This window comes from Cottoperca gobio, unplaced genomic scaffold (assembly GCF_900634415.1).
Source record: "Cottoperca gobio unplaced genomic scaffold, fCotGob3.1 fCotGob3_422arrow_ctg1, whole genome shotgun sequence".
NCBI lineage: Eukaryota > Metazoa > Chordata > Actinopteri > Perciformes > Bovichtidae > Cottoperca > Cottoperca gobio.
Genome location: NW_021167002.1, coordinates 41,107 through 57,304, shown reverse-complemented (window position 1 = coordinate 57,304; position 16,198 = coordinate 41,107). Strand labels below are relative to the sequence as shown.

The 16,198-nt window shown below is 41.9% G+C and overlaps 2 protein-coding genes across 2 annotated transcripts; both read left to right on the top strand.

Annotated features, from left to right (window-relative positions):
* Positions 1–74: 74 nt before the first annotated feature.
* On the top strand, positions 75–9,409 carry LOC115005983 (mitogen-activated protein kinase kinase kinase 5-like; the record flags this gene model as incomplete). Its single annotated transcript, XM_029427982.1, is given in 13 exon segments — positions 75–329; positions 1,636–1,813; positions 2,624–2,641; positions 3,066–3,243; positions 3,415–3,583; positions 3,697–3,753; positions 3,755–3,883; positions 4,783–4,888; positions 5,403–5,640; positions 5,752–5,864; positions 6,903–7,024; positions 7,190–7,266; positions 8,275–9,409. Coding segments are annotated over 13 exon segments (1,701 nt in total), but the record flags the coding sequence as incomplete, so codon positions are not given.
* Positions 9,410–10,511: 1,102 nt separating this feature from the next.
* lrp11 (low density lipoprotein receptor-related protein 11) lies at positions 10,512–16,102 on the top strand. The gene is made up of 9 exons (XM_029427979.1): positions 10,512–11,296; positions 11,910–12,067; positions 13,000–13,141; positions 13,372–13,497; positions 13,639–13,836; positions 14,807–14,974; positions 15,064–15,120; positions 15,209–15,301; positions 15,386–16,102. Exons 1-9 carry the CDS (start codon positions 10,681–10,683, stop codon positions 15,538–15,540), a joined length of 1,713 nt encoding a protein of 570 aa, XP_029283839.1. The 5' UTR covers positions 10,512–10,680; the 3' UTR covers positions 15,541–16,102.
* The last annotated feature ends 96 nt before the right edge of the window (positions 16,103–16,198 follow it).

The following is a 16,198-nucleotide window of genomic DNA, read 5'->3' as shown; positions in this document are numbered from 1 at the left end:
TGTCTGTCTGTCTGTCTGTCTGTATGTCTGTCTGTCTGTGTGTCTGTCTATCTGTCTGTCTTTCTGTGTGTGTGTCTGTGTCTGTGTGTCTGTCTGTCTGTGTGTCTGTGTGTCTGTGTGTCTGTGTGTCTGTGTGTGTGTGTGTGTGTGTCTGTCTGTCTGTGTGTCCAGGCACACTACAGTACATGGCTCCTGAAATCATAGACAAGGGTCCTCGAGGATACGGGAAGCCAGCGGACATCTGGTCTCTGGGCTGCACCATCATAGAGATGGCGACTGGGAAACCACCTTTCTATGAACTGGGAGAGCCGCAGGCTGCTATGTTCAAGGTGAGGGACAGAACTGTAACTCACCCCATCGTCCCACTGGGTGTTTAATTTTAGCAAACGGGTTGATGAAGGCAGGTGAACAATCTGTGTCTGCAGTGAAATCTGAATCTAGTGGAGTGCTAATGAACAGCTGCAGCTCTGACTGAGGATGTGCTTCATTATATATATATATATATATATATATATATATATATATATATATATATATATATATATATATATATATATATATATAATGAAGCAGTATCTGATATATATATATTAACTAGGGCAAAGCTAATATCTATGAATAACCTGCTCAGGGCTGTGTACAGCAATGATAAGTTGAAAGTCGTTCCCATCTATAAATGTAAGAAACTTTTTAATTATTGACGATGCTCCATGATGGGCCTCGACATGATTAACAGGATCACTGTCAGATGATTAAGCTTCCCTCTAAACTGACAGTTCCACCGACTGTAAATGAAACATGCTGTAAAAACAATCTTCTATCGGCCTGGACCTTTAAAATCCACCGTGTTTATCACCCAATGCTCACTGTATGCTTTTAAAAAGATGCTTTCTCTTGGCTAAATTCATTAAAAGACTGACGTCTGCACTTATCAGTTTGTATGGAAACAAAATGTCATGCACCTGCATTGTGTTGCCACCTGCGTGCCTGTAACATGATCCAGCTCAGTAGATAACTCCAAATATTGTCCACGCACCAACATTTGTTTGAACACAAACAAACGTGTAGCTCATGGAGAGGAACCATCGCAGACTCCCGTTCCAGTTTCAATGTGCAGGTGTTTGAAATCTTTTACTCAATTTACACTTTTGCATCTGCTTTGGAAATGTGTCGCACGCCAAACACTAATGAATATTGTTCTCAGCCACGTCTAGCTCATTAAGGACAACAACCTGGGATTTCCCCACTTCATAGAATTCATGCAACTTCAAATGAAGTTTACGTTGCAGACGTTGCATGGTGTTGTAACCAATAGAAGTCTATTCTTCACTCACTCCTGTGGAATGTCTCGAGGGAGGGGCACCTCCCTGCTAATCTTAAATCACATTCCTCAAACAGCAGCGACGGGATTTTCTAGGGTTCTTTATTGTCGTGAGTCTCGCTCTTGAACTTTGAGCTGTAATGCCCTGAAGCACAGTCTCATAGTTCACCGGGTAAACACTAACACTTGAGCTCTTCTCCTCAAATCCAATACGTTTTCCCAGACATCTCAGAGAGCTTCCCAGAGGCAGTGTGCTGTCAGTTGTTTCCCCTCTAAACTCCTGTATGTCTGTCTGAACTGAACTTTGTCTGCAGGTGGGAATGTTTAAGATCCACCCAGAGATCCCAGAGTCCATGTCGCTGGAGGCCAAAGCCTTCATCCTGCGCTGCTTTGAGCCCGACCCGGACCGGCGTGCCACCGCCTTCGACCTGCTCACCGACGAGTTCCTCACCGTCACCAGCCGCAAGAAGAAGAGCAAGAGCAGCTTCACCGGTGGGTTCAGCTCCGCTCAGCAGCTGAGGAGGGCCGTGTTGATGTCTGTAAAGTTATAGCTTTAGGTTTCCTGGGGTCCACATAAGGTGATGCAAATAAACTGCCATTTAAAAGTGTCAGTGGGACAAGAAAACAAAGTGAATGCAAACATCAGGGAAGAAGGAAGTTAAAAGAATAGTTTGACATTTTGGGGGAGAGGAGACGGTTAGCTTAGCTTAGCATAAAGAAACAACTAGCCTTGCTCTGTTCCAAAGGTAACACAATCCACAACAGCGGCTTGCGGTTTTACGAGGGATGTGACTGTTTCATGGCCGGGAGCAGTGACTTCCTGGAGCTTCCGCTGGTTGCCAGACACGGCACGGCCGGCGCTGCTCCTGGCCATGAAACAGTAGCGGTGGACCTTTTGACCTTTAGCTGTTTCCCCATGTTTCCAGTCTTTATGCTAAGCTAAGCTAACTGTCTCCTAGCTCAAACTGCTCTCGGCAAGAAACTGGACACTTGAAACTAAACATTATAAAACAAAAGATAAAGCAGCTTATTGTAGCACAAAGCAGACTGCATCTAAAGGTTGAGAAATGTTTGAAATATATATATTTTGAACAAATAATGATCAGCATTCAATCACCTAAATAGGTGTAATAGGTGTATCGTCTGGATTTCAAAAGAGTTATTGTTGTGTTTCCACCAGTGGTGCTGTCGTGTGTTCTGGCATCAGCACAAAGTATATATATATATATTTAAAGATTAAAAGCGTGTACATGGAAATGTTTTGTTCTCTCACACATATTTAATGTTTTCTTCCCACCGCAGCGCTGTCACCGGGGTCTGGTGAGTTACTGTGCTGCTTCTTCTCTCAGACACATTTACTACTACAGGGACGACTTTATAATCCGGACGTCAGTTCTGTCTAGGACGTAGTTTTCTTTCTTTTTTTCTGCCAGTGCTTACCCTTCCTGCCACGACTCTGCCCTTTCCAAATACTTGAATCTCTTTATAATGCCTGTTTCATAATTCATACGCAGCCGCTGTAATCTGCTGCTGATGCACCAGATAGAGCTCTTCTTCCTAAGCATGATTGCAGAGTATTATCTGTCTTTCTTTTCCAGTCGCACTAATTTCACCCTCTTGAAAGCTTCCTCTGTTATTGAGTAGCAGCTCCGAGTCTTTCTGTGCTGTTCAAGGACAAACATATCATTTCTTTTGTGTATGAATGATGCAACAAGCCTTTGAGGATTCTTACGTTGTCCTTCAGAGTACCTCCGCAGCATCTCCCTGCCGGTGCCGGTGGTGGTGGAGGACACCAGCAGCAGCAGCGAGTACGGCTCCGTCTCCCCTGACAATGACCTCAACACCAACCCCTTCATCTTCAAGCCCAGCGTGAAGTGCTACAGCGAGAGGGACGTCAAAGGGCCACGGTCCCTCTTCCTCAGGTAGGATGTTTTTCTCAAAGTAAATGGCTTCATTGCTTCGCCACAGACATAATGTTAACTGATTGCAGTATTGCAATGCTTAAGACAAAGCAAACAGAGCTGTAATATAATGGAGAAAACTAAATGTATTTCTAGTCCATAGAAATCCAAAGTCTTTCCTTCTCTGCTCAGCATTCCAGTGGAGAACTTCGAGGACCACAGCGCGCCTCCATCCCCCGATGAGAAGGATTCAGGCTTCTTTATGCTTCGCAAGGACAGCGAGAGACGAGCCACACTGCACCACATCCTGACGGAGGACCGGGACAAGGTGGTGGCCAACCTGATGGAGGCCATCACACAGGTTTGTTCTGGAAGGCACCATCAGACCGATAAATCAACATAAAGAAAACCTTATATCTCATGTGCATCTCTTTCTGGTTGTGGCTTCTATCTCTCCTCACCTCCCACCTGCAGGGCTCTGAGGAGATGAAGCTGAAGCCTCAGCACATCTCCACCCTCGTGGTCAGTCTGGGCCGACTTTGTTCGCATGGCGGACAGGAAAATCATCGCCAACACGTTGTCTCAACTCAAGCTGGAGCTGGACTTTGACAGCACGGCCATCAGTCAGCTGCAGATCGTGCTGTTTGCCTTCCAGGATGCTGTAAGTATTAACCACATGAATGATTGCAAAGAGGGTCATTAAGGAGCTAATGGCAGTAAAAACATGTCATATTGTATCTCAACCTTATGAACTGAACCCAAAGACCAAACACTCCACATCTCTTCGCTGCAAACGATGACATTTTTAACAGATTGTCTTCAGCGTTGTCTCCAAGCTGCTACTTTAAGGCTTTAGTTTCTGAAAACATGCTGCTCATTTTTCTCCTGCACCTGTAACATGTTGTTTCTATTATTAACGCTCCTATTTGTAGGCAGAGCTGCTCCCTTCCTCTTCATAGACCATGTGCTCTGAACACTTCAGTAAAATTGTTGTCATTTTACATGAGCTGCAGAAAAGCAGCTGGTTGCCATGTTGCTGCTCCGTCTGCACAGAGATCAGACAGAGAACTGTGAAATACTTGTAACCTTTTAGTGCGGCGATGAAAGAGGAATCTGTCAGGAGTAATTGCACATTCTGTGAAAAAGGGCTGATCTGCTCTCCCCCTCAGAAACGCAGTTATGCAGATGAAATGACACAAGAGCAAGTGGTTGTTTTCATATTTGTATGGGCTGTTGCGTAATCCTGCAAGATGATGAAGCTCTGATGCCTCCTGTTGGTCATCAGTGCAAACAATTTACAGTAGATAAAGGAGAGTCATGCAGCTACATCGTTTGGTACGTAAGTGCATTGATTCAAAAGTACAATAATTAAGAAATATCCTAAAAAAAAAGCATCATTTGATGCTTTAAAGGTGGAGATGTGAAATATAAAATAAATAAATAAGGGGAGCATCTACTATGTTAAGCAGAGATTCAAGAATTATGAATAAACAAATGGACAGATACACCATTAATATGAAATGTATTCAGTATTATAACTCTACAACTTTTCATCTTCAGGTAAACAAAGTGCTGCGAAACCACAACATCAAGCCTCACTGGATGTTCGCTCTGGACAACATCATACGCAAAGCTGTGCAGACCGCCATCACAATCCTGGTGCCAGGGTAACATCATCAGTGTCTCAAGCAGAGCGCCTCTAAATTAATTATCACCGGTCCCTCGGGGAAGCACTGACTGCCGGAATATAAATATAGGAGCTGTGGTGGGACTTCTCCCTGGAAGCTGCAGGATTCACAGCTTTTGGTTGAACGACAGATACGTGATGACGACTAAAATAACTGAAATCATCCGCGCGAGCACAACAGAGGGTCAGCACTCGTTAGTATCCTGTGTTGAGAAGGAAAGAGAGAACACAGCAGCATTACTGCAGCCAGATATAACGAAAAGGAGAACCATTCATGGCTTGACATGTTGGTTACATTACAAACAAGCTGCACAAACCCCAAAGACTCTGTGACTCTGCTGTGATGTGATAAATAACCTGAACAAAGAGTGAATGATCGACTCGTTATTCAACTTCTAATTCTACGATTAAAACATATTGAAACTTGTCTGTCTGGAATCTGGAACAAACTGCATCATGCCGTGAATAATTAAAGTCTCGTGTCCGTGTTCAGAGCTGAGGCCTCACTTCAGCCTGGCCTCAGAAAGTGACCCGGCCGAGCAGGAGGACGTTGACGACGATGGCGAGCCGGAGAGAAACTCCACCAGCCGGACGCCTGCCGTCACCGCTCACGACGACACCGTGGTCACGTCCGGAGTCAGCACGCTCAGCTCCACTGTCTCGCACGAATCCCATAATGCACAGCGCTCTGTGAGCATGGAGCTGGGCCGGATGAAGCTGGAGACCAGCAGGTAGCCATGATTAGATGCATTACAGAAGCTTTGGATCTCTTCAGCTCTCATGTGTACAGCTGTTTCTTAGCTTTCATTACTCATTTTACTGATTGAATTCTAAATCTCCAGGCTGATGGAGCAGCTGCTGGAGAAGGAGAGAGAGTATCAAGCCATCCTGCAGCAAGTGCTGGAGGAGAGAGAGCAGGAGATCAGACTACTGAGGCTGCGAGCTGAGCCTGCAGGTCTGGACCTTAAACCAGTTTACCTTTTCACCCTGACTGTATGCAACACTGTCCACATACATACATACATACTACCAGTCTGCCTTTACAACCAGCTGTGGCTCATTGGTGCAGCTCCACTGTCCATTCACAGCTGATCTGTTATAAATACATCAGAAACTCACAGGGTAATTAAACGTGCAGCAAATGTCAAAGATTCACTGAGGTTGCGTCAGTCTTTCCCTCCAGCTCACTAAGTAATTGATATAAGTTGTGACATGAACAATGCACACGAACAAGCTGGAGGTGCAAACTGTGTGACATCCATGATGAAAACATCTATTACACATGATATGCATCCTGTCTTGCTGATGGGATATTGCTGCAGCTTGAAGCAATTACCTTAATAGACAAACTCTTGCTACCATTTTTTGTTATTCTCGTGTTGCAAAGTGAGCCTGATACTGAACCAAGATCAGAGTTTTATTTTATTTTATCTGATAGCAATAATCAGCCAATATAATTATATACAGTATAATATAATTATAATATTATAATTATATATTATATATATATATATATATATATTATAAATATATATATATATATATACAGTATATATAAATTATTATAATATAATATAATATATATATAATTAAATATTATATATTATATATATATATAATTATATATATATATATATATATAATTATAATAATATATATATAGAATATAATTATAATATATATATATTATAATATATATATATATGCAAAGTGTTGGCTCCACCTTAATTTGCATGACACAACTACAGTAGAGAGTAAGCTTTATGTCGGCAAAGAACGAGACACAGGTTAGTTACAGTAACAAATAAGAACAATCACACACCTGTTCCTGGTATATTCACTGATTACATTATGCAGCTTTGAAGTCGAAGCATTAAAAAAGTAACACCTCCTTTTTGTTCGGTTATTTCGGTGCTGTAGCACACAGTTTCTTTTTACTGTGCAGATGTTGTGTGAATGGCTCCAGTGTGTCTGAATGACTTTGTTTTTGCAGACGTCCCCACATCATCAGGCGACCCCGAGGCACAGAGGAGTCCACCTGCAGAGAGACATGAAGACTCAGAGATGACCAGCTGGCTGAGGCTTTACGGCGCTGACCAGGACTCCATAGAGAGAGTGAGTCAGAAACCATCCTTCACCTCTCAGAGCTGGTGTTTGTCTGATTCCCACCATGAAGCCCAATACGTTTTCTTATAGAAGTAAAAGATAGTATAAAGCATTGAACAGTTCCAGAGACTATACTTCTTGAATGTCATGTCACTGTACATTTTGTTTCTCCAGATACTGAACGAGGATTACACCATGAACGACATCCTCCACGAAGTAACAAGAGACGATCTGAAGAGTTTAAGTCTGAGGTGGATTACTTTTCACAGTTTCACTTCTGCATTCAGTATTTAGGCTGACACTCGCATCACCGCAGCTCTCCAACTACCGGAAACACAGACTGTCTTTGTTGCATAATGGAGTTTGCATTGATGTATTTTCCTGCTTCTTACTTCAGGTTTGCACAGAGCGGCTCAGCACTGATGTGGCTCATAGTGGCAGCTTCGCTTCTCAGAAACCCTACGAGGTGGCGTTAGTAAATAAAACTGTAATTACTTTTATCTGAACTTAGAGCGTACTGTGCGTACAGGTTCATCCCATCTGGCTACTACAGTTTTTATATATATATATTTTAATGTATCTCATTAGTTGCAGCAGATCAGCATCATGTTCACATAAGAGTGAAACATTATTAATAAAGCCTTTACTGTATGTGTAGGATTTGTACATGTGGCGCCACCTACTGGTAGTAATATAAAGACATGGTGGACACACAACAGTTTACAGGGACGTGTTCTCCAGGTTATCTGCAGGACGGGAAAACTCTAAAAGGATTTATTTTACACAAAAAATCCTACATTTAAGTTATAAAAGTCTTAAATGTTTTCTCTTGCCTGCTGCAGTAATGTGTTTGTATCAGGTTCTGTGCTGTCGGGAGATATTACACATTTACAAATATTATATATATATATATATATATATATATATATATATATATATATATATATATATATATATATATATATACTGCTGGGAAGTACTGAAAAAATTAGATATAATTACATATTGTATCATCTACTTTCATACTTTGGTAAATTACATTATATGTGGTATTAAAAAAAGTATTCAATTAACTTGGGGGTCCCCTACAGAAACCCTGTTCTCTGTGAACTGCAACATACGTGTACAGCAAACCAAGTGCTCTCTGAGTGTCTTGTATAAATGAGAACGTTATAGAGCTCACTTAAAGGACATACAGTGTCATGTCTGTCGGTTGCATACTGTACATTACATTTTGTCTTTTCTCTGTGTCCCATCAGAGGCGGGATCCTGTGTAAACTATGGAAGGCCATCACAGACTACAGGCAGAAGCCAACCTGAGGCCTTAAGTGGCGACAACCACTCCTTTATCCCAACAACTCAGTATTCTACCCTTTACCTCAGTATTTATAAGAGCAAGACTTTTAGGAGAAGAACCTGTTTGCCGTGTGCACAGAGCAGCTTTCCACTCGCACAGGAAACTCATGAGTATTTTGATAATTTAGAAAAAAGGATTTTGGTACAAAAAAAGGTCACTTTGAAAGAAACAATTACTTGTAAGTGCCATAAGTTTTGCTATGCCTGATGGACCGTACACATCTCTTTGTTACAGGTGCGTTAAAAATGACAATTGGAAAGAAAATCTATCGTTAAAGCTGTCGAAACATTTTCTCCTGTCAAGATGTAACGTTTACAAAATTGGAGACTATTTTCTAAAACAAGCCTGAGATACAAAATACTACATTCAAAATCATCTGTACTAATGTTTTTATCATAGGCATCTTATCACTACTTTATTTAAATGTATTTTTAATTTAATTCTTATGGTAATCTGAAGGATATCAGTGCATGCCCTTTTTTTTTTTTTAATCCATACTGAGACTTATTTAAATAGGTTTTATTTCACATTTCCTTTTATAATACGAATCTACATTTTTATTTTTCCGAAACGTGTAAATATTGTGTTATAGAGTTATATGTGAATGACATTTATGTACTTAAAAAACACATTGATAAACATAGTCAAATCTCCATGTGGATTGGACCAAGTCTATAAAGAACACATGTGAAAACTAAATTGTATAGTATTGTATTTTCTAGTGTCATAAATCATAGGAGATAATATTCAGTCTGTTATTAATATTACACCAAATCATTTTGTTTTTATTGTTGTACACTGACAAAGTTGTGCTTATCTTGCTTGTGTAGATATGATAATTCAGTCGGATGTATTTTGTAATGAAAACATCTTAAATTCAAGCAAATTTCATATCGAAGAGCCTTGACCTTTTATTTTATTTTTATTTTTTAAACTTGATGTCAGAAATGGGGTCCGTTTTGTTTCATATCTAAAATTATTCAAGATTGTTGTGTCATCTTGTTAAAATAAAACTTTTCATCATTGAAACTGTGAAAGAAATGCGTTAGAAATATTCTGTTCAAGATGTGCCAAATGTTGTATACTGTTCTTCAAAGGCATTTTAAATTAGATTTCCATTTTCAAGCCATAAATGATCAGAATGGTGTTTTTCTTAAGTGAAAAGTGACATTAACTTTACTAAATGTGAAACTTGCCTATGCATAAATACAGTATCATGATAGAAAATGATGCCTTAAAAAGATGTTCCAAAAGTAACACAGAATAAACAGATTTAACAAAGATGTAAAGTAGCCAAATACAGTGAACAATTAGCACAACAGTCGTGGTAGTAGTAGTCCATCGTGCTTTACAGAGTGATCAAACTGTTACAGAATATGTACAGATGTGTATATGTATGCATGTGTATATATACGGTTATACGTATATATGTATGTGCAGCATCATACTTCATTCTTTATGCTTTATTTTCTCTACTTTATTAATATCATTACTATGTTTCACTATAAATTATGATAAACATTTGATGAACAAAATCATATGAGTAAGCACCAAAAAAGTAAATTTAACCCCTGGCAACGTCCTGTAATAACGGTGATAGAGAGTTAGAGAGCTGAGGAGAGGAATAGGCAATAGAAGTGGGCACAGTTAATAGAATAGTGAAAGAGAGATGAGGAGAGAGAGGAAGAGAGAGACAGCAGGAAGAGATCACAGAGGTAGGCGACAAGGGGCACGGGAAGAGAAGAGGAAAGAGAGCGAGAGATAGGAAGAGGAAGAGACAGAGAGCTGACAGAGAGAGAGAGAGAGAGAGACGAGTACGAGAAGGAAGAGAGACGAGAAGAGAGGCAGTAGAGAGAGAATGAGATATATAGAGAGAGAGGAAGAGAGACAGAGAGAGAAGAGAGAGAGATGAAGATTAGATAAATGGTGGCACGGTAAGAGAAGATAAAGAGAGCAGAGATATAATAGAGTAGTATTAATATATATATATTAATATATATAGATATATATTAATATATTAAATATACACATATTATTAATATTTATATACATATATCCCAGTAAACAGAGCTACAGGTGCTCGCTCTACATATTTATCCATCACTGTGACGTCAGTGTTTCTGCTGGTCTCGCGCCGTCTCCCTCTTCCCCATGACAACGACAGATTTCTAGCATCGTCGTCAGAGGACAAACCGTTAGCTCCTTCGCTCGCGAACGACTCGTAACGAATATTAATGTAAAATATCGTGTTTTACATCAATATCACGGAGAATTACTTCATGTAGGAAGGCCGTGTGTTGCTGCGTGGATGTGTCGGAGACCAGCCGGAGGCAGAGGAGGGAGACGCCGCGGGAACAACATGGCTCTTCTTCAGCATCCCCGGCTGCTGCTCGCCTGTGTTGTGTTGTTGAGCGCAGCCCCGACCGACTCCCGGTCTTTGCCAATATCGGATCTAAAATCCAAAATAACCGGCGTGGAGGAGCTCCTGGAGGAGTTCCGCAAGCAGCTCCAGCAGGACCAGACGTACAAGGCAGCAGGCGACGTGATTGACTCCTGTGTGGGCGACTTCAATGCCGTCGGGGAGCGCATCATCCGAGCCAAGGCCTCCATCGAGCAGGGGGCCACCTTCCTGTTGGCCCCGGACAGGGTGTACACCTGGAAGGACTGTCTGCACGCCTGCTGCTCCCAGCCCCACTGCACCGTGGCGGTGGTGCAGCAGGACCTGAGGCAGCCCGGGGACAGCCTCAGCTGCTACCTGTTCAACTGCACCTACAGGAACAAAAATGTCTGCTCCTTCGCACCGCAGCAGGGCTTCACCACATACAGCCGGACTCCCAACACCACGCAGGGACACCTCCCTGCTCCACCCGGCGGCTCCGCGCACAGGCCCGGGGAAGGACGTCCCGAGGAGGTGGATACACAAGGTGGGAGATTACAACCACCTGAATATTAAAACCTGCAGGGCACACTTTAAAGCTTAATTAACTAGTGCTTAAGTGTGGTATAACACACTAGTTATAATCAACTAATCACTATGGATGCTATAACAATAACTATAATAAAGTGTGTAAGTGTGTTTCCACCTAGTTCAACTGAAACACTGATGATCAAAATAACATACAGTGGTAAAATGGTTCATCAACTGTCAAATAAAGCACATTTTCAAGTAAACATACTAAATATTCTCTTGTTTCGACTTATATAAGTTGTATATCATTCTTAACTGAATATCTTTGTGTTTTTTTTATTGTGAGTCAGACAAAACAAGATATCAGAAGACGTTACTTTTAGTTTTTAAGGAAATTGTCACTGCTTATTTTCTGAACATTTATAGAGTTGCGGCCTTAAATAAGCACAATGTTAAAATGTTTAAATGCACCTCCCAAAAATAGTAAAGATATCTCACTGCGATACAGGGATAAGAGCATATTAGTGGAATATAGTGAAGTGAAACAGGATATATAGTGACAAGAAGGATTATAATTGAAATAGAGTAAGCATGTAGCCTCTATATTAGCATGGTGTGTGATTCTGCAGATGTGGATGAGCCTCCTCGCAGCGATGCTGGACAGGATGTGGTGATCCAGCTGCCCACGGACTGGGCCGTCCTGGATGGGCGAGACAGCGTGGACGACCATGAGATCGACTACTATGAATGGACTCTCGTCAAGGGGGAAACAGCCATCAATATGAAGGTCAGTGAACACTAATAGACATTTTGCAGTGAAATGATTGTATGCAGATTAATTCGGGTGCTCCATCTGAGAGTGAAAGCCTGAAAACATACAGGAATAATGGCTCTATTGTTCTTCTCTCAGGGATCCGTCCAGTTTGATACCATATTAAAATGTGCTTATCTGTAAGGAGGCACATGAACAATATTAAGATGAATGTTACAGAGATATTCCGGGCATTGAAACATGTCAAAGACATACAAAGCATACCATTACACACCGGTATCAGATTGCCTGTTTGTATTAGTGAGTCAACAGGGCGGCTTGTGGCCAGAGCTCCACAATCCTCGCTGTACCAACAGAGATAAGAGTTTATTACGTGCAAACCTGCCCAAAGGACAGCAGCCATGTTGGATCCTGCCCTTTGTTCACTGCCTCAGAGGCAACATGTAGGTCACCCTACAGCATGCTCTGTGGGTGATCCTGAGTCTCTGAGGAAAGATGTATTCATCCCTTTAGCACCACAAGATGTATTAGGTCATTGTGCATAATGATGTAAATGAACTGTTTTATGGTAATATTGGATTTTATGTTATTTTTGCATCAATCGGATGAAATACTTTGATTTTTCAGGTATTTACTTTGCTGGATTAACCAAAAAGACAGTATTTGGTGGTTATTTTGTCCCAAAAAATGTGTATATTGTGTATAAAAACTACATTTACTTTAAAAAAAGGATTGAATCCATATTTTAAATGTTGTTTTTTTTTTTATATATGTTTTGTTTTGCATTTTGTTGCCTCCATTAGACCCTAAACCAACAGAGCACTCCTCAAAAATCCTTTAACTTTGTCTTGGAAGAGGATAAATGTATTGCTACTAGAGACCAACGTAGAAAGGTCTCAATCTGTGCATATGTGATTAATGAAAATCTGATCATTTTTGCGTTGAAGGCGACACATCCAGGGCTGCTGAAGATCAGCGGCCTGCAGGAGGGCGTCTACTCCTTCCAGATGACTGTCACAGACACAGCGGGCCAGAAGAGCTCTGACAACGTCTCCGTCACCGTGCTGCCACCAAAACACCAGGCAGAAGGTGAAGTGTTCACCAAAACATTTATCTGCGTCGTGTTTTTGTTGTGAGCTCCTTTCAAGGTTATTGTTTAAGAGGTGCATGTGTCAATATATTATAATGTTCAATGATTGTTTATCTCAACCGGCACTAATGCTGCGACAACATCAGCGATCATATACAGCACTTTACCGTTCTCAAACTAATGAAAGATTTGTTTTGCGGTGCAAGGCTGTAACTTCCTGTGCCCACAGTGTGTACAGGTTTCTGTTCAAAGTACCAATTCAAGTGTGATGACGGCTGCTGTATTGACATCACTTACGCCTGTGATGGGAAGCAACACTGTACTGACCGCTCGGACGAAGACTTCTGCCCAAAATGTAAGAAATGCATGTTGTGTTTTTTGTCATGGTGAATGCACAGTGTTGTTTAATCTCTTGTATTATCAGGATCAGTTGAATGAAGGAAAAGCCTTTTATTGACCTGCTCACCATTCATTAGTCTTTCTGTGATTTCTTCAGTTGACAACAGGAACAGCAACAGGAAGTCAGTGACCCACCCTGCTGACCTGCCTGCAGCCCAGACAGAGGAGGCGGAGGATGGCTCCATGCTGCAGACTGGGCCCAGAAAGACCCTCGAGAACATCCTTCCACCTCAGGACAGGAGCCAGGCCGCTCCCCCACAAAGTCCCAGTCAGCAGGGGGCTTCAGCCAGTCAAGGTAATGTTGTGTTGATGTTTGATGCACTTTATTCACACTCACAGGCAGGGTTGGGAGGGTCACTTTAACCATGTAGTCAGTAACTTAGTCCAAGTATCACAATATTAAAGTGACGTTACTTTTGGATTACCTCAAAGCCATTCGCCATTAGTTTGTTTGTTTTACTTACTATCTGTTCAAATGTCTGCTTAACAATCCGATCCTCCGTCACTGTGTCATTAGTGCACTGTCCCTTTGTAAAGACGCAGAGAGTGTTATTAGTTCATGTCTGGACATAGAAGCAGATGGAGCCCCCGTAGGCAGCCATGGAGTCATAGCACTGAGCTCAATGCTGGCGAAGCCACAGGGACACTCAGCATTCCCTGGGAAAGCAGCTCTCTGCCTGCGTCCCCTCTGAGTGCTGGAACAAAGCCCCTCTGTCCCCTCCGCCATCTGATCCCTGAATCAGGCTGAGACTGACCAAAAGGGCTTCTCCCCCCGCAGGTATTACATTCTCAGGAGTCTTTATGTCACGAATGCTCAGTCTTGGGTCTTATTGCTTGGCTAACTACGAGGATACCTCAGTGTTTAAGAGAGAGAGGAAGTCCAGACGTTCAGGTCCAACGGGCTGAATGACTTGGAGGCTGCTGATGATGGTTTCAGCGACGATACTCGAGGCGTCCTGTTGTCACCTGATGTATTCATGTGTTTCATTATGACGTCGTACCTGAGTGAGTCCATGTGCCGATCTGTGTGCTTTATGTTTCACTAGCTGAAAGTTAAGTTTCCTTTTATTCTCGGGGACAATAAAAAGTTGAAGTTGAAGTTGAATGGCATCGAAGGCGTCTTCAGATTGCTTGTTTATCAACATCGTCGATAACCTTTTCTCTCGATCAACTAATGCGTTCAGCTCTGCACGCCGTGTGAGGCAGTCTGATGTGTGAAACATCAAACTGTCAAAGTAAATCAAACGTTCTCTCTCTTGCCGTAGATCCATGTGCTGCAGCTCCGGTGGTCGGACCCTGTAAAGGCACCTTCCCGCGCTGGTATTATGACCAAATTGCGGGAGAATGCAAACACTTCCTGTATGGCGGTTGCCAGGGCAACCATAACAATTTCCTCCAGGAATCGGACTGCGTCAGTGAATGTATACAGAAAGGTGAGAATCTGCTTCTTGTCCATTTCCTTTTTTAATATAAACATAAATCTACTATAATTAGTACTTTTCTTAACGTAAACATCTTTTAGGTCCAGCTTTCAAACCGGCGACTGTGGCTCCGCCCATCACCAAACAGACTGAGATAGGTAAAGCCATTTCAATAAAACTTTATTGACATATCAGTAAGTGTCACCTGTCTCTAAATCTAAATTGTGTTTGTATCTTTCATGGAAGCTGCCCCTAAAGTCTCCCAGAGCCAAGCAGAGAGCGACGTCTCCATCTCCAAACCATTTCCAGTAATAGGAGGACATCCAGTACCAGAGTCAGGTAAAGTTTAGCTTTATATCACTGCATCGTGTCTTATGTGTACCTCTTCCTAATGTTCTTCTTGGCTGCCGTTTCCTCCTGAAGGTGCGATCCTTCCTCTGGCTCTCGGCCTAATCATCACCACTCTGCTGCTGCTCATGATCGGCTGTCGTCTCAGACTTGTTCGACACAAGCTGAAGAAAGCGCGACCCCTCACCACAGAGGAGTCCGATTACCTCATCAACGGCATGTACCTGTAGCCAATCAGCCGGGGGGGCAGCAAACAGAAACATGGTTGTTGTGCCCTGAGCCAGGACTTTTTGGATTTGCTCTCCCAACTCTCTGCTGTCATGAACGTTTCTGAACATCCCCACGCTGACTGGTAAACCCGCTGCTGATAGATGCTGCCTTCAAAGCCATCGTCATATATTCAGATGCTTGTTCATTCATATTTATGTTGTTTTAAGAAAATGTCATTGTGAATCAGCCCCAATGACTTCTGGGAAACATGCAGTGCAACGGACTCTTTGTCCCCTTTTATTCAAATGTATCGCACAAAGATATGCTGTATTCCTGCCACCGGGTGGCACTAACGCGGCATGTGTGTGCTAAACATTTGACCTAAGTTAACTTCCTGAAGGTGAAGTTTCTCAGAAGCATATAAAGCCATAGCAAATTCTATCGGTCACAATCTATTCCTGTTCTGTTGCATATGTTTCTTTAATAAGCAAACTAATGTGGAGTATCTACTATATTTGCACACGTGTATTCCCTCAAAGTGCTGTCTTTCATGTGAGATATTAAAGTTTATTATATATCAAACACCTGTGCAATCTGTTGACAAAGTAATCTAGCGAGCAGTGAGGTTGTTAGGGGTCTACACTCCACATGATGTGTACTTAATATTAATAGAAATAT